This window comes from Ranitomeya variabilis, chromosome 1 (assembly GCF_051348905.1).
Source record: "Ranitomeya variabilis isolate aRanVar5 chromosome 1, aRanVar5.hap1, whole genome shotgun sequence".
Classification (NCBI taxonomy): domain Eukaryota; kingdom Metazoa; phylum Chordata; class Amphibia; order Anura; family Dendrobatidae; genus Ranitomeya; species Ranitomeya variabilis.
Window position 1 is genome coordinate 41,090,938 of NC_135232.1, and position 26,741 is coordinate 41,117,678.

General features: G+C 44.2%; 1 protein-coding gene across 1 annotated transcript in view; it reads left to right on the forward strand.

Annotated features, from left to right (window-relative positions):
- FECH (ferrochelatase) overlaps positions 1-26,741 on the forward strand; it is a 47,726-nt gene that overhangs the window by 3,311 nt on the left and 17,674 nt on the right. Inside the window, exons 2-9 of the mRNA XM_077282495.1 lie at positions 17,000-17,114; positions 18,077-18,196; positions 18,790-18,938; positions 20,891-21,025; positions 21,406-21,512; positions 21,605-21,703; positions 22,074-22,181; positions 25,025-25,189. Of these exons, the coding sequence (XP_077138610.1) occupies positions 17,000-17,114; positions 18,077-18,196; positions 18,790-18,938; positions 20,891-21,025; positions 21,406-21,512; positions 21,605-21,703; positions 22,074-22,181; positions 25,025-25,189 (998 nt within the window). The remainder of the gene's footprint in view (positions 1-16,999; positions 17,115-18,076; positions 18,197-18,789; positions 18,939-20,890; positions 21,026-21,405; positions 21,513-21,604; positions 21,704-22,073; positions 22,182-25,024; positions 25,190-26,741) is intronic.

Sequence of the window (26,741 nt, forward strand, 5' to 3'; positions counted from 1 at the left end):
ACGTCTGGACCCCGAGAGCGTCATAGGCTATGTTGTGAGGTGAAATTTTAACCCCGCGCTTTCCAATTCACCAAACAATTTTGCCCCTATCTACATAATGGGGAAAAAATGAAAGGAAAAGTGTTGGAGGCAAATTAACAGCTGCCAGATGTGAACAAGGGGGACTTAAAGAATGAGAGCGATGGCGCCAAAGAGTATATACTGTACAGTTGCTAAGGTGGGGCCCCGACATGGGATAATCACCACACCACCAAGGGGATATGAACACACACACAAAATGTGCCACACACTACCACGTGCTCGAACACATATACCACCCTCAGCACACATTTCACCACACATACACCAACCTCGCCACATAAAAGTCGAAACACAAAAGTCGCCGCTCAAAACTCGCCACGCGCAAAACTCTCCACATGCAAAACTCGCCACACGTGCAAAACTCACCTCATGGAAAACTCGCCACACGCAAAACTTGCACACGCGGAAAAATTGCCACATGCACAAAAGTTGCAACACATGCAAAAGTTGCCTCACACAAAACTTGCACATACACAAAAGGCACCACACATAAAACTCGCCACGCGCAAAACTCGCCATGCGCAAAACTTGCTGCACACAACTTGCTACACTAACCTGTCACATGCAACTCGACACACAAAAAGTTGCTACACGCATGTCGCCACACGCAACTCAACACACACAACTTGACACACGAAACTCGCCCTAAAACACACACAAGTCTGGTATTATCCTTCAAAAATAAAAATCTGATTAATAAGCTGACAAACTACAAGAGCAACAAATGTACCATATAGGAATCCGGCAGCTGTCAGTCACATGACCAGTCTATTATGTGTATGTGTGAGCTAATATATACTGCCAGGGGGTGGGCTTACTGTTGGCTGGGGATTTATCAGGCTGCCAATTTAGCTTACAAATACTGAGACTGAGGTGAAAATGAGAGGTGTGAGGTGAAAATGAAAAGGTGTGAGTGCAAAATGAGAGGAGTGAGGGAAAATAGTGGAGTGATCGGAAAATGACAGATGTGAGGTCAAAATGACAAGTGTTAGGGGGGAATGAGAGGAGTGAGGGGGAAAATAAGAGGAGTGAGGGGGGATGAGAGGAGTGAGGGGGAAAATAAGAGGAGTGAGGGGGGAAAATGAGAGGTGTGAGGGAGAAAATGAGAGATGTGAGGGGGAAAATGAGAGGCGTGATGGGGAAAATAAGAGAAGTGAGGTGCTATAACTAACCACAGATATTTGCTATGCCCAGGCAACGCCGGGCTCTTCAGCTAGTGTGTATATATATATATATATATATATTAGTTTTTCCCAATATTTGACATATCAGAATAATCCTTTCCCTTTTTTAGTTCAATTAGGATTACCATAATTAAAGGGAATCGGTCACCCTATTTTTCAATTATAAGCTTCGGCCACCCCCATCAGGGGATGACGTTCTCATCTTTTCTTCCTGCCGTGGCTCCGGCGCAGGCGTACTTTGTCTGACCTGTTTAGGACAGAGCAAAGTACTGCAGTGCGCAGGCTTTTCTCTCTGACCTTTCCCGGAGCCTGCGCACTGCAGTACTTTGCTCTGCCCTCAACAGGTCAGACAAAGTATGCCAGCGCAGGAGCCGCAACGTGAAGACAAGAAGAGGACGACATCGTATGAAGATGGGAGGCGTGTGACCGCCCCTGGGTGAGTATAATCCAACCTCTTTTTCTCATCTTTCTGGTTACATCGGGGGCTTATCTACAGCATTCTGTAATGCTGTAGATAAGCCCCTGGTGGCGGTGGCCTCAGCTTATAGACAAAAAATGGGGTGACAGATTCCGTTTAATAATATTTGCCAACTTCCAGTATTTTTCGGATAAGACACTCCGGATTAGAAGACGTACGTAAGTTTTGAGGCGAAAAATAGGAATAACATTTTTTTTTTATAAAATTGTGATGCTTCTTATAATGCATGCGTCTTATTGCTTACTGGGAGTGGTGGTTGCGGTAAAGCGGGGTTGCTGCTGGAGGAGGCAGGAGTGGGGTGATGCCGCAGGCGCGTATGAGGGGGTTTTCCGATGAGCAGTGTGCCGCTGCGGGTGTCCGGCGCTGCTGCCGGGGTCTCCGGTTCTGCGGTGGCTCTGCCGACACTTTGTGAAAGCCCAGAGCCCCCTGCAGTTCCATGGTTTGCTATGCGGTGGACGCTGGGAAAATAGCTGCCGGGGGCGGTGCATGCGCAGATGGAGACCTCAGGAGATGAGATTTCAGTGCTGAGATCTCATCTCCTGAGATCTTAGTGCCGAGATCTCCATCTGCGCATGCACCGCCCCCGGCAGCTATTTCCCCAGCGTCCACCGCATAGGAAACCATGGAACTGCGGGAGATCTGGCCTTTCATAAAATGACGGCAGAGACCCCCACAGCAGCGCCGGACACCCCCTCATCCCAGCCTGCAGCAACAGTATCGGTAAGGTATATCCGCATTATAAGACGCACCCCTATTTTTTCCCCCAAATTTGGGGGGAAAAAGTGCATCTTGTAAATCGAAAAAATACGGTACTTACTGCAAAGTCAAACATTTCCATAAATTTCATTAGTATTTGCTACCATTGCCCTTAAACTGAATGACTTGGGTGAAAGGTTTGAGATCTCCTTCAACAAGCTTCTCACAATAGTTGGTTGCAGTTTGGGCCCATTCCTCCTGACAAAACCGGTGTAACTGATCCAAGTCTGTAGGTCGCCTTGCTCGCACCGGCCTTTTCAGCTTTGCCCATAAATTTTCAATAGGACTGAGATGAGGGCTTTGTGATGGCCGCTCCAAAACATTAGATATTGACACAATCTTACCAGTTTCCACCATCATCTTCACAAGCTCTTTTGTCTTTGAGTTGATATGCACATGTTGGACCAAAGCACGTTCATCTCTGGGACACAGAACCCGTCTCCTTCCTGAGCGGTATGATGGCTGGATATTCCCATCTGGTTTGTACTTGCGTATAATTGTTTGTACAGATGAACGAGGCACCTTCAGGTATCGTGAAAGACACCAAGGATGAGCCAGACTTGTGCAAGTTCACAGTTCTGTTCCTGATATCTTGGCTGATTTCTTGAGACGTTCCCATGATGCTACACAAAGAAGCCGTATGTTTCAGGTGTGCATTAAAATACATCCACAGGTGCGTCTCTAATTAAGGCCGGAGTCACACTAGAGAGGAATACGGACGAGTGCTATACGATAAAACATTGCATAGCACTCGGATCAGTATTCATCTATGGGGCAGCTCACTTCACCGTTGTTTTTCCTCAGCCGTATTGTACTTGTGAGTGAAATCACAGCATGGAGCGATTGTCACAGACACTCGGCTGAGTCTTTGCTCACTCGCACCCATATAAGCCTATGGCTGCTAGTGAGACAACGCACATCACTCGGATATCATCCTCTCTGTGCGATATACGCCGACCCCGGCAATGGAGGAGATGGAGAAATTCATTTCTCCACCACCTCCGCAGCTGTGCTCCGATCCTCTCTGGGCGAGAAGCTCGGAGCACAGACACATGACACTCGGCTCCTGGTTGCAGCAGGGCAGGAGCCGAGGGTCATTAGCATATCGCATCTGATGTAATATGCTAGTGTGACCCCAGCCTAACTCAAAAAAATCAGAAGCTTCCAAGCACATGACATCATCATATTGTTTAAAAGTATAGTGGGGGTACCACAGGGGTCAGTATTGGGCCCTCTCCTTTTTAACAGATTTATTAATGAGCTTGTAGGGGGCATTCAGAGTGGAATTTCAATATTTGCAGATGACACTAAACTCTGCAGGGTAATCAATACAGAGGAGGATAATTTTTATGTTACAGGAGGATTTATGTAAACTAGAAGCTTGGGCTGATAAATGGCAAAGGAGCTTTAATGGGGATAAATGTAAGGTCATGCACTTGGGTAGAAGTAATAAGATGTATAACTATGTGCTTAATTCTAAAACTCTGGGCAAAACAGTCACTGAAAAAGACCTGGGTGTATGGGTGGATGACAAACTCACATTTAGTGGCCAGTGTCAGGCAGCTGCTACAAAGGCAAATAAAATAATGGGATGCATTAAAAGAGGCATAGATGCTCATGAGGAGAACATACGGTATATTTTATCGACCATTGCTGGATTTTTCTGTCTTTGGGGGCACCCAAAAATACTAATGGGGCGCCCTGTATAATTTGATATGTATAAGCTACAGAGGTCGCTTTCCAGCTGATTCAAAACTACAACTCCCATCATACACACTTGTGCTTTTTCAGCAGCCACAGGCACCAACCTCAGAGCCATCCCTTTAGCTGGCACAATGGCAGGGATATTACATAATGGTCATGTCCTTGCATAACCCTGATGTTTGCTGACAAAACAAAGAAAAGGAAAGAGCGGGTTCATTGGGTGTCGGAGACGGTGAAGCAATCAGACGCTTCATGTGACTTTATACTGGATTTTTACATTTAATGGGCCATCTTGGTACACTTGTGAAGCCCACCACAGGTTGTACTTCATAGAGACCACGTTTTACACCATGTACTGCAATACTGTGACTTTATAGTAGAAGTAATGGAACAAGCGCAGGCTCAAGTCCCATTGGAGAACTAAAATAACAAAGTAAAACTCGCAAACCTGCTCCCTTTTGACATTGAAAAAAAATATTTGGCAGCACCATGTCCATAAAAGTCTGGTCTATCAAAATATAAATTCATTAACCTATATGGTAAATGCCATAAGGCCAGTCTCGCACGTCCAGATATTTCCCGGTCCCGGAGTTATCCGTGTGTGCACGTAGGCCATCCGTGTTTCTGGTCCGTGTTTTGAAACCATTTGTTTCAATTTTAACCCTATGACTTTAAAAAAGCACGCGGACAGCATTGACTTTAATGGGTCCGTGTGATCGGTGCCCTCCCACAAACACTGACATGTCTCTGTGTTTTGCATACGGACACACAAAAAACCCAGCTATCAAAAATGTTGCATGGACCCCAATGTGGGCTAGATGAAAAACGTCGGCTTGCCATGCTGAGAGGTCTCCTCCCAGTTCGTTCCACTGGAAAAAAAAAAAATAAAATAAAATTGGCAACGCAAATCAAAAATGTATTCCTTTTTGCAAAATTCAAATAAAAATTTCCCACCATTTCATCCCATTTGGATTTTTTTTTTCTAATTCCTCGTTTTTTATTTTCGTACATTGAATGGTGTCATTTAAAACCACTAGTGATGAGCGAGTGTACTCGTTGCTTGGGTGACTGCTCGGAGTTTGAGGCTATGTGCACACGTTGCGGATTTTCCTGCGGATTCGCAGCAGTTTTCCATGAGTTTACAGTACCATGTAAACCTATGGAAAACCAAATCCGCAGTGCACATGCTGCGGAAAATACCGCACGGAAATGTAGCGTTGTTTATTCCACAGCGGTTTACACCTGCTCCATAATGGGAATCCGCAGGTGCAATCCGCACAAAAACCGTGGAAAAAAACGCGGTTAATCCGCAGGTAATTCCACAGTAAATCCACAGTGCGGTTTACCTGCGAATTTACCAAAATCAGTGTGGAAAAATCCGCACACCTTTCCGCAACGAGTGCACGTGGCCTTAGTTTTCCTTGCAGCAGCTGAATGATTTGGGCTATGTGCACATGTTGTGGATTAGGCTTAGGAATTTCTGGTGCGGATTCTCTCTCTCCTGGCAGAAAACGCACCTGTGGTTTTTTGTGCGGTTCCGCAGCTTTTTTGTGCGTTTTTGCTGCAGTTTTCTTGCGGATTTGCTTCGGTTTTTACCCCTGCGGTTTTCTATAATGGAAGGGGTACAAAAACGCTGCAGATTCACAAAAAAGAAGTGACATGCTACTTCTTTTAAACCGCAGCGTTTCCGCAGCGGATTTTCTGCAAAGTGTGCATAGCATTTTTTTTTCTCATTGATTTACATTGTACTGTAAATCAATTGCGGATCTGCAGCGTTTCTGCACCTCAAAAAAGCTGTGGATCCGCAGCAAATCCGCAACGTGTGCACATACCCTTACAGCTAACAGCCTGCTTGATTACATGTGGGGATTCCTTAGCACCCACGCAACCCCCACATGTACTCAGCCTGGCTAACATCTGTAAATCATTCAGCTGAGGCGATGAAAACTAAATCTCCGAACACTAACTAACAAATACTGGGAGGTTACCTGAGCAACGAGTACACTTGCTCATCACTAAAAACTACATCTCTCCTCCACCCCTGGTTAAAAAAAAAATACAGCTATGTCAACTGAAAAATTAAAAAAAAAAAAGTTATGGTTCTTGGAGGAAAGACGCAGGCACGCACGCAGACACACACACATCTCGGTTTTGAAGATTTAAAGGAGTTGTCCACTACTAAGACAATCCCTTCTCGATCTAAATGTTTGGCCCCAAAGAGCAAAGCTTATAAGAGTCTGTCGTGCCGTTCCAGTGGTGTCGGCACTCGCGGTCCCGGATCTCTCGTGCGCTGTCCGGCACCCAATCAGCGCTGCCGTCACTGTCCTCGCCTGATGTCGGAATCGATCATGAAGAGGAAGTCCGGGCTGCAGCTGATCCCTGACAGGACACGTTGGTGCCTATTGGGCGCCGGGCATCACGTGTCACAACCCCGCATGAGAGCCCCGGGACCGCCGACAAGGCTGGAACGGAGCCAGAACCAGGAAGGGAGTATAGGCTTTTTTATTTTATGGGGTGCCAAACGTTTAGATGAAGAAGGAGTTGTCCTAGTAGTGGACACAGTCCTAAACAATAATTTTATAAGGCTACGTTCACATTTGCGTTGTGCAGCGTCGGCTGCACAACGCAGCGTTTTGTGACGCATGCGTTCATTTTTTGCATGATTTTTGGCGCAGAAAAAACTGCATCATGCTGCGTCCTCTGCGCCTTGACAGTTGCGCCAAAATGACGCATGCGTCACAAAACGCAAGACAACGCATGTCCATGCGCCCCCCATGTTAAATATAGGGGCGCATGACGCATGCGTCGCACAACGCTAATGTGAACGTAGCCTAGGAGATCAATTCTACATTAGCTCACAGCTGTGTCAACCATAACTTTATTAAACAAATATCAAAAAGAAATACTAAACGAATCACATCATACCATACAAGTGATGAAAACACCAGGGGAGGTGCCTACCCCTACACTGGCCTATATGTACCTACCTACCAGCGGAGGTTGGCGCCCCCGCTCCACGACGGCTTTCCCTGCTCACCCTATAGGGCCCTATGGTGGCAGGGAGTGCGATAGAGATTGAACAGGTAGGGGAGAAAGAGGACGGATATCTATACATTTCTTGGGTCAAAAAAGTGTTTTTAGCAAGCTGGTACTATAGCTTCTTAATAACTGAATGGTCCTGCCCTGACTTACTAATACAGACTTATGTGGATGTACTTATAGATAACTATTCATTCCCCTATTTATTAAGCTGGAACAGCTTCCTTCTCGTATTACACACCAGACTCTCTGATTCTTGATTTTATAATCTGGATGTCACCGCGATATTTCTTGATACTAATCGGAGGCCCCCCTGGGACCTATAGATCGGGGACACCGGTGAGAGGAGACAGATTGAAGGAGAATGACTACCAAGAAGTCCTCCTACATATCCCTGGACACTAAATCACATTTACCTAATGTGCTAATATGTGGGAAAATATATACACACTAGATGGTGGTCCGATTCTAATGCATCGGGTATTCTAGAATATGTATGTCCACGTAGTATATTGCCCAGCCACGTAGTATATTGCCCAGTTACATTGTATATTGCCCAATGACGTAGTATACAGCACAGAGCCACGTAGTATATTGCCCAGCTATGTAGTATATTGCCCATCCACGTATAACGCAGGTTAAAAAAATAAAAAATAAACATATACTCTCCTTCCGCAGGCGCGTTGTAGTTCTGTCGCCTGTGTGCGGTGCAGGCGGCATCTTCCGGTCCCAGGGTGTGATGACATCGCGGTCACATGACCGTGGCGTCATGGCAGGTCCTTCTACCAGACCATCTGTGCCACCGGAACGTGCTGGTTGCATCGCGAGGAGCAGGAAAGGCGGCGTAGGTGAGTATATAATCGTTTTTTATTATTTTTAACATTAGATGTTTTTACTGTTGGCGCTGCATAGGCTGCGTCAATAGTAAAAAAAACCTTGGTCACACAGGGTTAATAGCAGCCGTAACGGAGTGCGCTACCCGCGGCATAACGCGGTCCGTTACCGCCGGCATTAACCCTGTGTGAGCGGAGGGGAGTATGCGGGCGCCGGGCAGTGAGTGCGGGGAGTAAGGAGCGGACATTTTCTTCCGGACTGTGCGCGTCGCTGATTGGTCGCGGCAGCCATGACATGCAGCTGGCGAGACCAATCAGCGAACGAATAACCGTTACAGACAGAAGGACAGACGGAAGTGACCCTTAGACAATTATATAGTAGATATCTATTGTACAATAATTCCCTCTAGCCCGATGCAGATGTTATGAATTCAGGCTTATCCAGGACAATGTGTCCAACAAAAGTTAGATAGCCAGAGCGACACTAAAACCAAATATTATTAACTAGGGGAATGAATAGTTATCTAAGTACATCCACATAAGTCTGTATTAGTAAGTCAGGGCAGGACCATTCAGTTATTAAGAAGCTATAGTACCAGCTTGCTAAAAACACGTTTTTGACCCAAGAAATGTGTATATATATCCCTCCTTTCTCACCTACCTGTTCAATCTCTATCGCACTCCCTGCCACCATAGGGCCCTATAGGGTGAGCAGGGAAAGCCGTCGTGGAGCGGGGGCGCCCACCTCCGCTGGTAGGTACATATAGGCCAGTATACTATATAACTTCAAGAGAGCATAATGCCCCAAAGCAAAAAATACACAGCATAATCAATTAGTTATGCAAATAATATGATTTTATTGACACAATACAAACAAGAGTAACACTAGTATTATAGAGGATGAGGTGTATGACACAAAAGTACACCGATATAGAACTATGCACATAAAATCATGTAACAGGGATGAAATTGGAACCACAAATCCTATGTGTAATACCAATACGAACCGGGCAATAAAGTGCATATAAAGTGCATATTACGGGGATATAGAGTTATGGGTAAAAGGAAGGAGCAGAAGAATTTTGTTTCTAATGGTCCAGTGACCGATCCAACTCTAACAGAGGGGAAGCCCCAACAACCCAATAGCCGCCCCTATTGCAATATGCCCGGTACAATGAGTATGGCTAAGCCATGACCCTTAAGCAAAGCTTACCCATGTTGTGCAATGTTCTGTGCAAGGTGTCCACAAAAATGAAGCCCCGACGCACGTTTCGCGTTGTTCGCTTCCTCGGGAGGCTGTGTGATTATGGATGGGAAATGAGTTTTTATATCATTGCCACAGCTGCTGCTGATTGCCGCGTGTGTCTTTACGGCGCATGTGGATGTGCTCACTAAACAACGCCGCGCTCCTTCCGGCAATCCCAGCGGCGTCCAGAGAAGGGGAATATCCCCGTGACGTCATAATGTCTGGACGTCGCTGTTAAAGGATGCCATTGGAGGCGCGGCCTGTCAGCGCTTCCATCGCGCATGCGCACCACTAGCGGCCATTTTGGAAAAGGGAAAGAGATGAGAAAGTGCTGGCAAGATCGGGAAATGCAGGTAAAAAGAAGGAAAAGGAACAAGGGAACGCAATACATAAACTGTACACATATCTTATCAGACTACTTAATATATGGGTGCAGAAAAACTCCACACAGTGACCAAGTGTATATCTCAGCGCGATCCATCATGCTATAAGATGCTCGTTGTGAACAAAACGCTGCCATTTCCCCTGGTTATTTGATCAGGAAAAGATTCTCCCAGCATATAGTCCATCACCTCCATATCAATAGATTTATCAGAAGCATCACCAGCAGGTAGATGTAAGTATGATACGAGAGACTAAAAAATCAAAACAGGACAAAGAACAATGATTAAAAACACAATATTAAAAACCAAGGGAACAGAGAGATTCTATTAAGGTAATACAAACGTCTATAGAAAAGGGACGAAGGATAGTTTCTCATTTAGGCCATTGGGGGCCATAGTCCCTAGAGACACTATCCAACGGCATTCTACTTGTGCTAGGGTACGTTTTAGGTCACCACCCCTACTACCTGAGTGGACCCGATCAATGCCCCGTACCTTAAATGTGTCAGGATTACAATCATGATGTAATTTATAATGCCTCGGAATCGTTTTGAGTTCCAAGACATTATCTATGTCCCTAGCTGCCAGAATGTCCCTGACATGCTCACGGACCCTGACACGAAGCTCCCGGGAGGTGAGGCCTATATAAATTAGATTACATGCACACGTGGCATAATATACCACGTGAGTAGTGCTACCCTAGCACAAGTAGAATGCCGTTGGATAGTGTCTCTAGGGACTATGGCCCCCAATGGCCTAAATGAGAAACTATCCTTCGTCCCTTTTCTATAGACGTTTGTATTACCTTAATAGAATCTCTCTGTTCCCTTGGTTTTTAATATTGTGTTTTTAATCATTGTTCTTTGTCCTGTTTTGATTTTTTAGTCTCTCGTATCATACTTACATCTACCTGCTGGTGATGCTTCTGATAAATCTATTGATATGGAGGTGATGGACTATATGCTGGGAGAATCTTTTCCTGATCAAATAACCAGGGGAAATGGCAGCGTTTTGTTCACAACGAGCATCTTATAGCATGATGGATCGCGCTGAGATATACACTTGGTCACTGTGTGGAGTTTTTCTGCACCCATATATTAAGTAGTCTGATAAGATATGTGTACAGTTTATGTATTGCGTTCCCTTGTTCCTTTTCCTTCTTTTTACCTGCATTTCCCGATCTTGCCAGCACTTTCTCATCTCTTTCCCTTTTCCAAAATGGCCGCTAGTGGTGCGCATGCGCGATGGAAGCGCTGACAGGCCGCGCCTCCAATGGCATCCTTTAACAGCGACGTCCAGACATTATGACGTCACGGGGATATTCCCCTTCTCTGGACGCCGCTGGGATTGCCGGAAGGAGCGCGGCGTTGTTTAGTGAGCACATCCACATGCGCCGTAAAGACACACGCGGCAATCAGCAGCAGCTGTGGCAATGATATAAAAACTCATTTCCCATCCATAATCACACAGCCTCCCGAGGAAGCGAACAACGCGAAACGTGCGTCGGGGCTTCATTTTTGTGGACACCTTGCACAGAACATTGCACAACATGGGTAAGCTTTGCTTAAGGGTCATGGCTTAGCCATACTCATTGTACCGGGCATATTGCAATAGGGGCGGCTATTGGGTTGTTGGGGCTTCCCCTCTGTTAGAGTTGGATCGGTCACTGGACCATTAGAAACAAAATTCTTCTGCTCCTTCCTTTTACCCATAACTCTATATCCCCGTAATATGCACTTTATATGCACTTTATTGCCCGGTTCGTATTGGTATTACACATAGGATTTGTGGTTCCAATTTCATCCCTGTTACATGATTTTATGTGCATAGTTCTATGTCGGTGTACTTTTGTGTCATACACCTCATCCTCTATAATACTAGTGTTACTCTTGTTTGTATTGTGTCAATAAAATCATATTATTTGCATAACTAATTGATTATGCTGTGTATTTTTTGCTTTGGGGCATTATGCTCTCTTGAAGTTATATAGTATATCATGTGGGAGTTTTGCCTTCCCTTTTTCCTTTCCCAATTGGGTGCTATGGGCACACCAGGTAGAAGGGATTTCTTTAACAATAAATATATCCGCAAGGTTGGTGCATGTTATAAAGTAATATTGTTACTGTGTATCTTCACAGCTTCTCCCACCGATCGTATGGATCATAGAGCCCGTGAAAAACAGTGGCTCACTAAATTGGATGAGGTATTTCGTGATGACTCAATTGGGGTTTTTAATTCAAGAGAAACAGAGGACTCTGTAATGAAATTGAAAACTTTATTTAACAAGAAAACACGTCTATGGTGGAACAGGGAATTCCTGGAGCGCTACCTAGCTAAGGGGCTGATCCCTAGGGGGTTAAGGGTACAAGTCTTTCCCTCTTTTACTGTAGAAGATGAATCCCTCAGAAAAGAATGGGAAGGATTGTCCTCGAATTGTTCGAGAGGCTACATGGAATTATTAGTTAAATCTAATACCAATTCCTTAAAAGAGGTGGAAAAGGAGATCGTTTCTCTACAAGAGTCCCTACACAGCACTTTGTCGGTGACTGCTAAGAATAAACTTAATGATGAATTAGAGGGGGACTTTCAGAGATGGGAAAAAGATATTGTCACATCAAAGACTAAGAAATATCAAAGGGATGTGATGGACTACAAAAATAATCATGTGTACAGGTGGAGGAAAAAACAACCTGCCCAAGTAAAGCCACCAATACACCATAACTCCTTCTCATCTATATCTTCCATGGAAGACGAACAAGCATGTAGTAGCCAAACGAACAGTGTGTATACAGAAAGGCTGGGATTGGGGAAAGCAGGGAGCCGTAAAGGCAAGAACAAACGCTGGGTTACCCCACCCCAATCTGTGGAGAAAAAAATCTAAACCCACTAACCCCCCTAGAGGTAATTAACCTGTCAGATCATGTGTTGTCTAAAGATCAACTGAATGTGTTAGGATTGGGATTAACCTTTGTCCCGACTAATAAGTTCAATTACTTTACAGCCATGAAAGATACACAACTGTTCTAAGGAAGGTCCTCCTGCGCAAATTACACTCTAAGCCTGTGGATGTCTTCAAACCTGATACCACTCTGGAACAGGAGGCACTGGATGCCTTAGAAGAACTTGCAGGAGAAACGGAAGCATTAACCACAGGTACCTTTCCTGCTTCTGTCGTGCGGAGATGTACCACATTCCCCCCCTTTTCACTCTGTTCCCAGATTGATATTTTTAACAAACTAGTGCTGGAAGATTTCAAAAAAATCCCGAGTGACAAGAGGGGTAACAATCTCACACCTGCACAGTGTAGGGCCTTGCAGGAACTAAAGTCTATGCAGGATATTGTTATAAAACCAGCAGATAAGGGGGGGAATGTGGTCATCTGGCCGACAGTAAAGTACGAGAGGGAGGCCTTCCGCCAATTGAGGGACCGTGAGTCCTATACATCCCTCCCATGTAGTCCTTTATCCGGTTTCTCAAAGATTTTGTTTGGGATCCTGGACCGGGCCCTGACACGAGGTATCATATCTAAAAAGGTATTTGAGGGTCTTTTTGTGGAGAATCCGGTGGTCCCTACCCTCTACCTCCTGCCGAAGGTTCATAAAGACCCAGTGGAACCTCTGGGGCGTCCTATTGTCTCTGGCATAGGAGGGCTGTGCGACCCGGTTTGTAAGTTCATCGAATTCTATTTACACCCATTAGTAGAGTCGCTGCCCTCCTATGTCAGGGACACTACGGACGTCCTGAGGAAATTGGATGGCCTTACTTTAGAGCCAGATATGGTTTTTGCAACCATGGACGTAGAATCTCTGTACACCAGCATTAAACATGTTGATGGGCTAGAGGCGGTGGAATTCTTCCTGGGCATGAGTAACCTTGACCCCCTGATGCGGGCCCTGATCCTGGAGCTACTCCACTTCATCCTTACACATAATTTTTTTCTTTTCATGGACCGGTTCTTTTTACAAAATCGTGGCACTGCCATGGGCGCGGCGTGTGCGCCCTCGTACGCTAACCTCTTTCTTGGCCTTTGGGAGAGGGAGGTTTTTGGGGAGGGCGCATGCGCCGCTTCCCATGTGCAGTGCTGGTACCGTTACATAGATGATGTGTTGTTAATCTGGCAGGGCCCCGAGCCGGTTCTCTTGGATTTCATCCGTGGACTCAATCAGAACACCCGCAACATTCGACTCACCCACCGTGTGGCCACTAGTAGTATAGATTTTTTGGACATCAAAATAATAAGATGTGAGGATGGTGTAGTGCAGACTGACGTATTCCGCAAGGAAACGTCGGTCAATGCTTTGTTACATTCAAACTCAGCACACACTAGATCAACCATACGGGCCATACCGGTGGGTCAGTTTTTGAGAATGAAGCGAATTTGTTCTGCGGATGGAATCTTCGAGCATCAGGCTCGGGACCTTGCTGGTCGGTTCCGGGATCGGGGCTACAGCGGGAGGGTCATTAAAAAGGGATATTTACGTGCCAGGAGTTCTCCTAGGGACCAGTTGCTCTGCAGACCTCCCGGACCTACCCCTAATAGGAAAGAGCAGCCTCTAAGATTTATTTCCACTTTTAACAATAGGTGGGATGATATCCGGGAGGTGCTGCAGAGACACTGGTCTATATTAAAAACGGAGCCCACCCTAAACAAAATTCTGCCGGAGCGCCCCCTCCTTACAGCAAGAAGGGGGAAAAGCTTAAAAGATCAGCTGGTGAGGAGCCACTATGTTCCTGCCCCTTCTAGAATTTTCAACTCAGGACCACAACGAGTGGGGTGCTATCCGTGTGGCTCCTGTAAGGCATGTAGCAATATTGTTAGAACCACTTCTTTTTCGGGGGGGGGGGGGGGTAGGGAGTACTGGATCCTAAGCTATATATCATGTAGCACTACTCACGTGGTATATTATGCCACGTGTGCATGTAATCTAATTTATATAGGCCTCACCTCCCGGGAGCTTCGTGTCAGGGTCCGTGAGCATGTCAGGGACATTCTGGCAGCTAGGGACATAGATAATGTCTTGGAACTCAAAACGATTCCGAGGCATTATAAATTACATCATGATTGTAATCCTGACACATTTAAGGTACGGGGCATTGATCGGGTCCACTCAGGTAGTAGGGGTGGTGACCTAAAACGTACCCTAGCACAAGTAGAATGCCGTTGGATAGTGTCTCTAGGGACTATGGCCCCCAATGGCCTAAATGAGAAACTATCCTTCGTCCCTTTTCTATAGACGTTTGTATTACCTTAATAGAATCTCTCTGTTCCCTTGGTTTTTAATATTGTGTTTTTAATCATTGTTCTTTGTCCTGTTTTGATTTTTTTAGTCTCTCGTATCATACTTACATCTACCTGCTGGTGATGCTTCTGATAAATCTATTGATATGGAGGTGATGGACTATATGCTGGGAGAATCTTTTCCTGATCAAATAACCAGGGGAAATGGCAGCGTTTTGTTCACAACGAGCATCTTATAGCATGATGGATCGCGCTGAGATATACACTTGGTCACTGTGTGGAGTTTTTCTGCACCCATATATTAAGTAGTCTGATAAGATATGTGTACAGTTTATGTATTGCGTTCCCTTGTTCCTTTTCCTTCTTTTTACCTGCATTTCCCGATCTTGCCAGCACTTTCTCATCTCTTTCCCTTTTCCAAAATGGCCGCTAGTGGTGCGCATGCGCGATGGAAGCGCTGACAGGCCGCGCCTCCAATGGCATCCTTTAACAGCGACGTCCAGACATTATGACGTCACGGGGATATTCCCCTTCTCTGGACGCCGCTGGGATTGCCGGAAGGAGCGCGGCGTTGTTTAGTGAGCACATCCACATGCGCCGTAAAGACACACGCGGCAATCAGCAGCAGCTGTGGCAATGATATAAAAACTCATTTCCCATCCATAATCACACAGCCTCCCGAGGAAGCGAACAACGCGAAACGTGCGTCGGGGCTTCATTTTTGTGGACACCTTGCACAGAACATTGCACAACATGGGTAAGCTTTGCTTAAGGGTCATGGCTTAGCCATACTCATTTTTCCGGGCATATTGCAATAGGGGCGGCTATTGGGTTGTTGGGGCTTCCCCTCTGTTAGAGTTGGATCGGTCACTGGACCATTAGAAACAAAATTCTTCTGCTCCTTCCTTTTACCCATAACTCTATATCCCCGTAATATGCACTTTATATGCACTTTATTGCCCGGTTCGTATTGGTATTACACATAGGATTTGTGGTTCCAATTTCATCCCTGTTACATGATTTTATGTGCATAGTTCTATGTCGGTGTACTTTTGTGTCATACACCTCATCCTCTATAATACTAGTGTTACTCTTGTTTGTATTGTGTCAATAAAATCATATTATTTGCATAACTAATTGATTATGCTGTGTATTTTTTGCTTTGGGGCATTATGCTCTCTTGAAGTTATATAGTATATCATGTGGGAGTTTTGCCTTCCCTTTTTCCTTTCCCAATTGGGTGCTATGGGCACACCAGGTAGAAGGGATTTCTTTAACAATAAATATATCCGCAAGGTTGGTGCATGTTATAAAGTAACATATAGGCCAGTGTAGGGGTAGGCACCTCCCCTGGTGTTTTCATCACTTGTATGGTATGATGTGATTCCTTTAGTATTTGTTTTTGATATTTGTTTAATAAAGTTATGGTTTTTATACGAAAAGAAGAGACAGCTGTGACCTAGTAGTGGACTACCCCTTTAATCTCTGCTCTGCATAATCTGCAACAGTGACCTCTCCTGGCAGTAAGAAGGTATTACAAGCATCACACACCCTTTCTGGATTTCCCCTCCTGTAGTAGGAATGGCTGGTGACAGTTCTGCAATTTTCTAATCTATTTTTCCTCATCCACATCTAACGTGTGTCCATTCTCCGTCATTGCATCTCCTGGATTTGCAGACAACAGACGCTATTTAGGATACATGCGCACGTTGAATATTTGCAGCAGATTTTTTTTCTGCAAAGACATACTGATAGGGAATTTAGATTGTGAGCCCCAACGGGGACAGTGATGACAATGTGTGCAAACTGTAAAGCGCTGCGGAATATGTTAGCGCTATATAAAAATAAAGATTATTATTATTATTATTATTCTGCTACAAAAGCCAAAGTGTTGGCAGGAAATAAGGCTGCGTAGAAATTAATTTAAAAAAACAAACCTGTCTTTTATTTGTGGGGAAATCCTTTTTTTTTTTTTTTTTTTTTTTCCTAAATGAAAGTGTATTAATAGATCAATGGGTAAAAAAATACATAACTTTTTTTTTTTTAAATTTTGCAGCTTTGAAGTCGGAGATGAATGTATCTGCGTTGAATCATCGGTGGAAATCTACAGCGGCAGCTGCTGCAGCGACCCAGGGCGTAGAGGCGAAGGCACGTGTGCACCCTGATAAGAGGTACGCACCACACTCCCGCCATGGGTGTGACATCTGCACGGCCACAATCCAACTGCTGTGGGGTTTCCTTATCTATATATGTATATGTATGTGTGTCTGTATGTGTGTGTGTATATATATATATATATATATATATATATATATATATATATATATATATAATATATATATATACACACACACACACCTCCTCTCTGTCACAATTAATGTTGGTTACTGGTATATTTACATGTTGTCAGCTTTTATTTTTTGCGATAAATGTGTAAAATTCAATGCAGATCTGCAATAAATGTGTATGCAGTGCGGGGGAAAGTTTGCCCCTACTGTAAAGCTAAGTTTACGCTAGGCTTTTTTTTTTTTTTCCAATGCAAATTTTCAGCAGCGTTTAGAGTACCAGCAAAGCGCATGAGATTTTAGAAATCTCACGCACACATTGGTGGTTTTTGTCATCAGTATTTTGTGCTTTGCATTTTGTGTTTTTTTTTTTTTTTTTTTTTTTAAGATATGGAGCATGTCGTGAAAAACGCTGCAAAAAAAAATCACCAAAAACGCAGGTATCAGGTCTTGCTGCGGGTTTTTTTTTTTTTTTTTTTTTTTGTCAAAACCTGATTCTATGGAATAGAACTTTTTTTTTCCAACACTAAGCTTTATCAGCATGCACAAAAGGCAAATATAGCATGCAAAAACCAGACGAACGCAATAAAAAAACAAAACAGGAAAACGTGCTTCTTTCATGCCAAGAAGTCAGGTTTTGCTGCAGAAAAAAAAAACGCCTAGTGTGAACTTCGCCTAAAGTGGTCTATGCAGGGAAATAAAACTCTGCATAATGTCTTACTAACATATATATTGGCAGAGGCCATAGTCTTCTGTATAGACCGCAGCTCCCGCTGTCTTGTGCCATTTCTTGAGCTGCGTTTATGATGTCATTCAGTTCACTATGAGCCATATATGTTTTTATCCAGGAAGCCTAAAACCGGGATTCTGATGCTGAACATGGGTGGTCCAGAGACCCTCGATGACGTCCACGATTTCCTCCTTAGATTATTTTTAGACAAAGATCTCATGACGCTTCCAGCACAGAGGTGAATATGATACTGAGACTGTAGGGTGTTACATGGTATTTTTCTCCCAAGTGCTTTGGGAAGAAAAAAAAAAAAAAAGTGCCATCAGAAAATGACCTACTGTTTAAATCGGATTTTTTTTTTTTTTGTTTAATGTATTTACACTTTGTGGGGTTGTGTGACGAAGGGAACTCCCATGATATGACATACAGTATCAAAATGGAGAAAGGTTCAACTAGATAGACCTAGGTCCTTTTTTTTTTTTTTCAACCTATGTAACTATGAGCTACTCAGTAATAATGAAACGCCTCATTAAATAGTAATGGAAAGTATATTTAAAGGGGTTGTCCACAAAACAAAAACAACCCAAAACTTCAAAAATGGGCCCATGGCATTTTCTTGGAACCCATACCAATCAGCAAGTTATCACTAATTCTATGGATCGGTGATAACGTCTGAAGTTGGGGAATAACCCTTTACTGCCTGCTTCCCTGGTGGTCTGGGATAGCGGAGTACTCGATCCCTGGTGGTCTAGAGTGGATGGATATTCACTTCCTGATGTTCTTCAGGTCTTGTATTCTGTATGTGAAGAAATATTCTGTTTATGCTTTTAGTAAACTCGGACCTTTTATTGCCAAACGCCGCACGCCAAAAATTCAAGAACAATACCGAAAGATTGGCGGTGGGTCCCCTATTAAAAAATGGACAGAGCATCAAGGACAAGGCATGGTGAAACTGCTGGATGAGCTGTCCCCCGCCACAGGTAAATGTTAGGATTTAATCCCATCCATGCATTGTTATTTCTATTTGTTGTTTTTGTTTTTTTAAAAAAAGAAAAACTTTTTTTTCCACTAAATAATATAATGAAAAACAGGAAAAAAGAAATTTTCTGGGGGGAAAAATGCAATTCCACCATTGCTGCTTGGGTTTCATCTTTATTGCAAACACTATGCAGTAGAAATAACCCTATCCTGCAAGACAGTAGTTAGATTAAAAAAAATATATATTTTTTTTCCTTTTTAATGCACTTTTTTCAGTATCCGATGTGTGGGATAAATGAATGGATCCTTTACAGCCATGGCAATACCAATTTATATTTAGTTGTGACTTTTTTTGCCTATTTATTTATTTATTTATTTTTTAAATGGGCTAAAGGCATTTTTACATTTGGCCCAGGACCTTTTAAATAGTCGTTAGTTGAGATCATTCTCACTCCTGTGTCTGTGTGTGTGTCTGTGTGTATTCTCAGTGGAGAGAGGAATAAAATGTAAGCAGACACCTCTGAGCCGGTTTATACCCTGTGGGGACTTATAAGGATTGAGCATGTTGGATATCGACATGCCTAATCCTGTGTTTTTTTTTGTTTTTGTTTTTTTTTCCATCCCCCCAACTCTGCCTATTCACAGGTCTGACAGACCCTTCAGGCGTTGTGAGCCCATGTGTATGGATGTCTGTCATCCACAGCACCAATATGTCTTTGTAGTTATCTCTCCTGAGCTGTTACTGGACTCGTCAGGCGTATGACAGATGGGTTACACAATAGGGCGGTGTTCACATGCGGGGGTCGGCCTGTGCTGATTGTGATTCAGAAGTCATTTCTGCTCGCCTCATAACTTTAGACAAAAACGTATAGGTATTTCTGTGTCGGGGTGTGATATATATATATGTATATATATCTATATATATAATTGTCTAAGGGTTTTTCCGTCTGTCTGTCTGTCTGTCCTGGAAATCCCGCGTCTCTGATTGGTCGAGGCCGCCAGGCCTCGACCAATCAGAGACGGGCACAGCATGGCGACGATGATGTCATAAAGGTTGCCTCGACCAATCAGTGACGGGCACAGTCTGCCGTGAATTCGCCTCGACCAATCAGCGACGGGCACAGTATCGACGTAGATGTCATAATGGTTGCCATGGCGACGATGATGTCATAAAGGTTGCCTCGACCAATCAGCGACGGGCACAGTCTGCCGCGAATTCTGGAATCATCATTGTCCATATACTACGGGGACATGCATATTCTAGAATACCCGATGCGTTAGAATCGGGCCACAGTCTAGTATATATATATATATATATACATACACTCATTTTATAGCCTATAACAGTGCTGGATTGAGTGAGAGGAGATCAATTAACCTTTGCAGACACACCCCACGTCACGTGCTGAGAAGTGTGTCCGTGACAGATACTTATACCTAAGGACATAAGCCAGCGCCAGAGGAGTCTGGCAGCAGCTTATTACCTTCTTCCTACCGAGGCTTGCACAAATAGCCATGTCTTTAAGAGGGTCGGGAGAGAGCACGGCAATCTGGATGAGCATTTAGCAGACAGTTTTGCCTTGGGTATGGCCAGCCTGGCGGCCCGTACACCTGGTAGTACCTATTACCCCTGACCTTGCACAGTTGCTTGACTCCCCCCAACTGCTGTTCCTCCCAGCTCACCCATGTACATGTATTGTTGCGCGTGCATGGGTTTTTAAAGAGCAAGGGGAAAAGTTATCTGCTCCGATATCAGTAGGATGGGGGATGGGGCTTTGGAATTTCACATGCCCAATTCTTACAAATAAAATAGTCGACCGGTCCATATACGGTATTTAATTAATGTGTGACATGAATATGGATTTTGCCACCACTTCTTTTTTTTTTTTTTTCCCCTTTCTATGCAATGTGCCGAGATCTGATCATTTTAATGTCCTGTTTCCTTCTTGGACAGCGCCTCATAAATATTATATAGGCTTCCGTTATGTGCGTCCGCTTACCGAAGCCGCCATCGAAGAAATGGAAAGTGACGGCGTAGAGAGAGCAATCGCCTTCACGCAGTATCCCCAGTATAGCTGTTCCACTACAGGTGAGAGTGAAACTTTTTGCCTCCACTCAGCAATTTTTTTTATTTTTTTTTCCCTACACCTTCGGAAGGCCAGGTAAAAGAAGGGGGGGGGGGGGGGAGTTTGCATACCTGGGACCTTAATTCCACCTCCGGCTGCCATAAAAGCCCATCAGCACCCCATGAACTTGTGTTGAGGGGCTGACGGTGTGAAACGCCTTAGATGCTGCATGTGCTGTTGACTTCTGCATCCAAGGGGGTTAATTGTTGGGTGATATTTGTTGGCACGGGCACCACTATTACATCCGTAAGATTTATGGAGCAATGTATGAACCTCCATGAGGTGTAGACCAGATAGTCTTTATGATTTTCTAAATTTATTTTTCTATTTCTTCTCTCTTCAGGGAGCAGCCTCAATGCAATATATCGATACTACAAATCGAAAGGTGCAGCTCCCACTATGAAGTGGAGTCTTATCGACAGATGGCCGACGCATCCGCTTCTGGTCCAGGTGAAAAGAACACGGGAAGGATTGTTGTATTTGGCCTTTGGTAACTGGAGAATCTGATATTTATTTATTTATTTATTTTACCCCCCATTCAGTGTTTTGCCGATCACATCCAAAAAGAACTGAAGATGTTTCCAGAAGAAAAGAGGGCGGACGTGGTCATCCTGTTCTCTGCACACTCTTTGCCAATGTCGGTACGTAGAAATCTAGGTCATTTCCTACTTTTGTTTGTTTGGGTTTTTTTTGTTTTTTGTTTTAAATTTATTTATATTTATTTATTTTTTGTCTTTAATAATTCTCTTTTTATCAGACTGATTTCTATAGATATACTTTTTTTTTTTTTTTTAAAAAGGGGTTTGTCCGGTCATAAGAAATTGATGACGTATTCTTAAGATACGTCATCAGTATCAGAACAATGGGGGTCCGATGCTCGACATCCCACTGATCAGTCGTTATGAACTTTGGCAGCTGCCAGATGTAAACGTATTGAATGGAGCGGAGCTGCGATCCGTAGCTCCAGTCAATGTAGGGGGGATTCTAAGCTGGCATTTCTATTTCTTACAGGTGGTAAATCGAGGAGATCCGTACCCACAGGAAGTTGGCGCCACAGTGCAAAAAGTCATGGAGAAACTTAGTTTTTCTAACCCTTACAGGCTCGTGTGGCAGTCTAAGGTAGGAGACCCGTAGTCTTCTATGCAGCCCCCTCATCACTTGTGGCTATGAATTTACCGTGTGATTCAGATTTAGCCCCAAATCCTATTATAATTAACTTTTATTCTTGGATTGTTTTGCAGAAAACGCTGCTACTTAGATGTTTAGTAAAGATCCATAAGTCTGAGAAGTAAAGAATGCCTTCATCTGCCTGGTGCCGGCTCTGATTTGGGGCTGTGCACTTACGGCAGATTTTTGTATAATGTATTAATGTCAGGTGAAAGAACACAAGAAGCCTGATTGTAGGAAAGCTGTTATAACTAAGGGCGTATCAGGCACGTTGTACTATGATCTGTGCACACTAGATGGCGATCTCGCACTATAGAAATCATTGTATTTGTAGTGCCCATCTCCTTGTAGGTATGTCTGTACAGTGGCAAATGACATTATTCCACCCCCGATGCACATTAATTGTTTTGTGCAAAACTGTAAAAACCATGTAAATGGCTCTACACAACTAATATAACATTTTTTTTTCTCTCCAAATTCTACACCAAATCACACTTTTACTGACTACTGCAGCCTCAGAAATATCCACTCCTTCATGACAAGCTCCTCTGGCTGTTATAACCTGTTGGAAATGTGATGCATAACCAGATATCAGCTTCGGGCAGCGTTTCTGAGGAATTTTAGCCCAATCCTCACTGGCAATAACCTCAATTACTAATATTCTTGGGTTTGCTGCTGCAGTCGCCATCTTCACATCCCACCATAGGTTTTTTTTTTTTACGCGGTTCAAGTCAAACGACTGATGGCCAATCCTGAATCTTGCTGGATATTTTCTCAAACCAAACCTTGGTGGACTGAGGTATGCTTGGGATCATTGTCCTGTTGGAAGGTCCAAAAAACACCCAAGATTTATCTACTCACTGAAAATGTGACATTTTCACTGCCCTGCCTCTCTGTAGTCATAGCCGAGCTTCTGCCATGCTTCACTGTAGTCATGACCGAGCCTCCACCATGCTTCACTGAAGGTATAGTTGAGCCTCCGCCATGCTTCACCGTAGGCAGCGTTTTCTTTCCAGCAGATGCTGCCTCCTCCAGACGTACCACTGATCCATAGACTAGGTCTAGTGTTTTCTTATTGCTCCACAATATTTTTTTTGCTTATTTCTATTTTTGCCATATTTTTTGTGCTTTTGGGTCAGTAGAGGGGACTTCTTAGAGTTCAGACGTTGAGGTGTTCAGCATTTAGTATCCGCCTGGTTATTGCATTAGGTGCTAGAGATGACACCTGATTCACAAATGAACCTTCCTAAGAGGTTTTGTGTTTTTTTTGGTTTTTTTTCTTTTCAGTGGGAGGAATGCAGTCTGCAGGAGTAAAAGTGACATTCTGTGATGAGTTTGGAGAAACCGCTTGTTATATCGTTGTTTGGTTTGTTGCAAACATCAGAAAGTTTGCACACTTTGTTAATGAACTTATTTTGCAAAGTTGTTTGAATAAAATCGAAAGCAAAACTATCTACAGGTGTTTCTCACAAAGTGTTTATTTCTGTTAATGTTGATGATTATGGCTTACAGCCAATGAAAACCAAAACGTCATTATCTCAGTAAATTAGAATAATTTATAACAACAGCTTGAAAAATGATTTTAAAATCTGAAATGTTGTCCTACTGAAATGTATGTTCAGTAAATGCTCTCAATACTTGGTCGGGGCTCCTTTTGCATCAATTACTGCATCAATGTGGTGTGACATGGAGGTGATCAGCCTGTGGCACTGCTGAGGGGTTATGGAAGCCCAGGTTGCTTTGATAGCAGCCTTCAGCTCGTCTGCATTGTTGGGTCTGGTGTCTCTCATCTTCCTCTTGACAATTCTTCATAGATTCTCTTTGGGGTTAAGGTCAGGCGAGTTTGCTGCCCATCAAGCACAGTGATACTGTTGTTGTAAACCAGGTATTGGTACTTTTGGCAGTGTGGACAGATACCAAGTCCTGCTAGAATGATATTTCCATCTCCAAAAAGCTTGTCGGCAGAGGGAAGCATGAAGTGCTCTAACATTTCCTGGTAGACGGCTGTGCTGACTTTGGTCTTGATAAAACACAGTGGACCTACACCAGCAGATGGAGTATTGTCAAGAGGAAGATGAGACACCAGACCCAACAATGCAGACGAGCTTACGGCTGCTATCAAAGCAACCTGGGCTTCCATAACCCCTCAGCAGTGCCAGAGGCTGATCACCTCCATGCCACACCGCATTGATGCAGTAATTGATGCAAAAGGAGCCCCGACCAAGTGTTGAGTGCATTTACTGAACATACATTTCAGTGGGCCAACATTTCTGATTTTAAAATCATTTTTTCAAGTTGTTGTTATAAAGTATTCTAATTTACTGAGATAATGACTTTTGGGTTTTCATTGGCTGTAAGCCATAATCTTCAACATTAACGGAAATAAACACGTGAAATAGATCACTCTGTGTGTAATGACTCTATATAATATATGAGATTCATTAACTTTTTGATGATATTCTAATTTTGTGAGATGCACCTGTATGTGCCTGTAGCTGGTACTAAGGATTAGAGTAGCCTCCAGCTGAAAAGAACATTGTAAGGAAGGCCATGTGTACTCGCTGGCTTTTCTCTGCTGCTCCCAAATGTCCTTTTCAGTAGGATGCCAGACCCAGTGTACAGACCATAGACGGCTGATGGTGGGTACTAAGAGCTCTGTTTAGGAATCTTATAGATAGATATGTACATTAATATCTTAAAGAAATATGTACTAATGGTAGAGGGAATGGAAGTTGTGATACAATTAAGCATCCTGCATCCTTTCTTAATCTGTTTTCTGTGCTCTGATTTCTCAGGTTGGGCCCATGCCCTGGTTGGGTCCTTCTACAGATGAAACGATCAGGGGTCTCTGTGAGAAAGGGAAGAAAAATATTCTACTCGTGCCCATAGCCTTCACTAGCGACCATATTGAAACTCTGTATGAGCTGGATATTGAATATGCCGAGCATCTGGGTAAAGAGGTAACGTGATGTCTGAACTTTAATGTAAACTTTTAGAGTTTCATATACTCTGCAGTGACGTTGTAAAGAGTCACTATGTGGTACATCAGCTGGCTGTCAGGCACATCTGGACTCTCCATCGAGAAGGCAGAGACGGTTTATTACCATCTCTGCTTTCCCAATTGCTGAACAAGCGCTCTGTATACATTAAAGGAAACGCTAATGGCCTTTCCTCCTTCGGTCACAGTGGTTTGTGATTGCTGGGTGTAGGGAGAGAGCAGGAGCTGCTGGATCCTAGGAGACGCTGTCAGCTCTGCTATGCAGCCAGGAGGCTGAATTTCCAATGTTACTGGGACTAATATACCAATCCCAGTTACAGGGAAATCAGATTGCAGATTTAAAGCATTTAAATGTTGAAATTCCCTCACTCAACCCCTTTTCTTTATCGCTTCATTGGGGAACACAGGACAACCATGGGTGTATGCTGCTGCTGCTAGGAGGCTGACTCTATGCAAAAAAGGAAAAAAGGCGTAGCTCCTCCCCGGCAGTATACACCCACCGACAGGCACCAAGTACCTCAGTTTGTGCTTAGTGTCTGTAGGAGGCGGACCTGGATCTCCAGATCTGCTGCTAATCTTGATTCCTTTACAGGTTTTGTTGTTTTTATTAACGTTTTGGCTTTTCTTTTTCAGATACAGCATTCAGGGATTCAGGGTGCAATCTTCCACCCTGCCTCCCCAGGAGGGCGGCTGAGCGAGCAGTGTGGTGTCGCCCGCATCGCAGCTCTCATACCGCCGGCAGGACATTATCCCCTGTCACCCTCCCAGGTGCTCCAGGGTCTTTATGGTGGCGGTCCTTGCCAAACAGTCCCCCTCACCCCTCTCCTCGGAGTGGGCTGAGAGGAAGACGGTGGTCACCAGCGGTGACCCTCCCCCTTGTTTTGGGGTCGAGGCCGTCTTCTGGACGAAGGATTCTGTTCCAGCGACCCGTCTCTCATCGGGCCCCTGGTCGATCCTCTCTCCCTCTACCTGTGGAACCGGAACATGCAGGTACCAGCGCTTCAGCAGCCGCTCCCCCGCAGCAGTATTTCCCGGTCTAAATGTACAGTGCTTTCACACAGTCACGGCCGTTTTTTTACTTTCACTTTCACGCTGCGGCCGGCCACGCCCCCTCCTTTTTCGGCGCTCTTTTCCTCCTCCACTCAGAGGGGTTTTTACATCCCGGGCACACCCTTCCCTTTCAGTGTGGCCCTATCAGGAGCCTTGGCTTATTCCTCTCAGTACAGCACCGCCCCTTCTCAGCTGGCACTTCCTGCTTCAGCAGCTCCGTGCACATGAGACATCGTGTGTTGGGGGACACGGACAACTCTGCTCTGCGGTGCGGTAGGATTGCGACACTATATTGGCCCCTCCCTGGTATTATCCATACCACTGTAGGCCCTTTAGTCTTTTCTGTAGTATAGTGCTGCAGAATATCCTTATGTCCAACTCTTCTGTAGCCTTCCTTACCAACCTACCATAACTCACTATGCCTGTGCTCTTTGTAAGATAAAGTGGTCTGTAGGCCAGTCGTC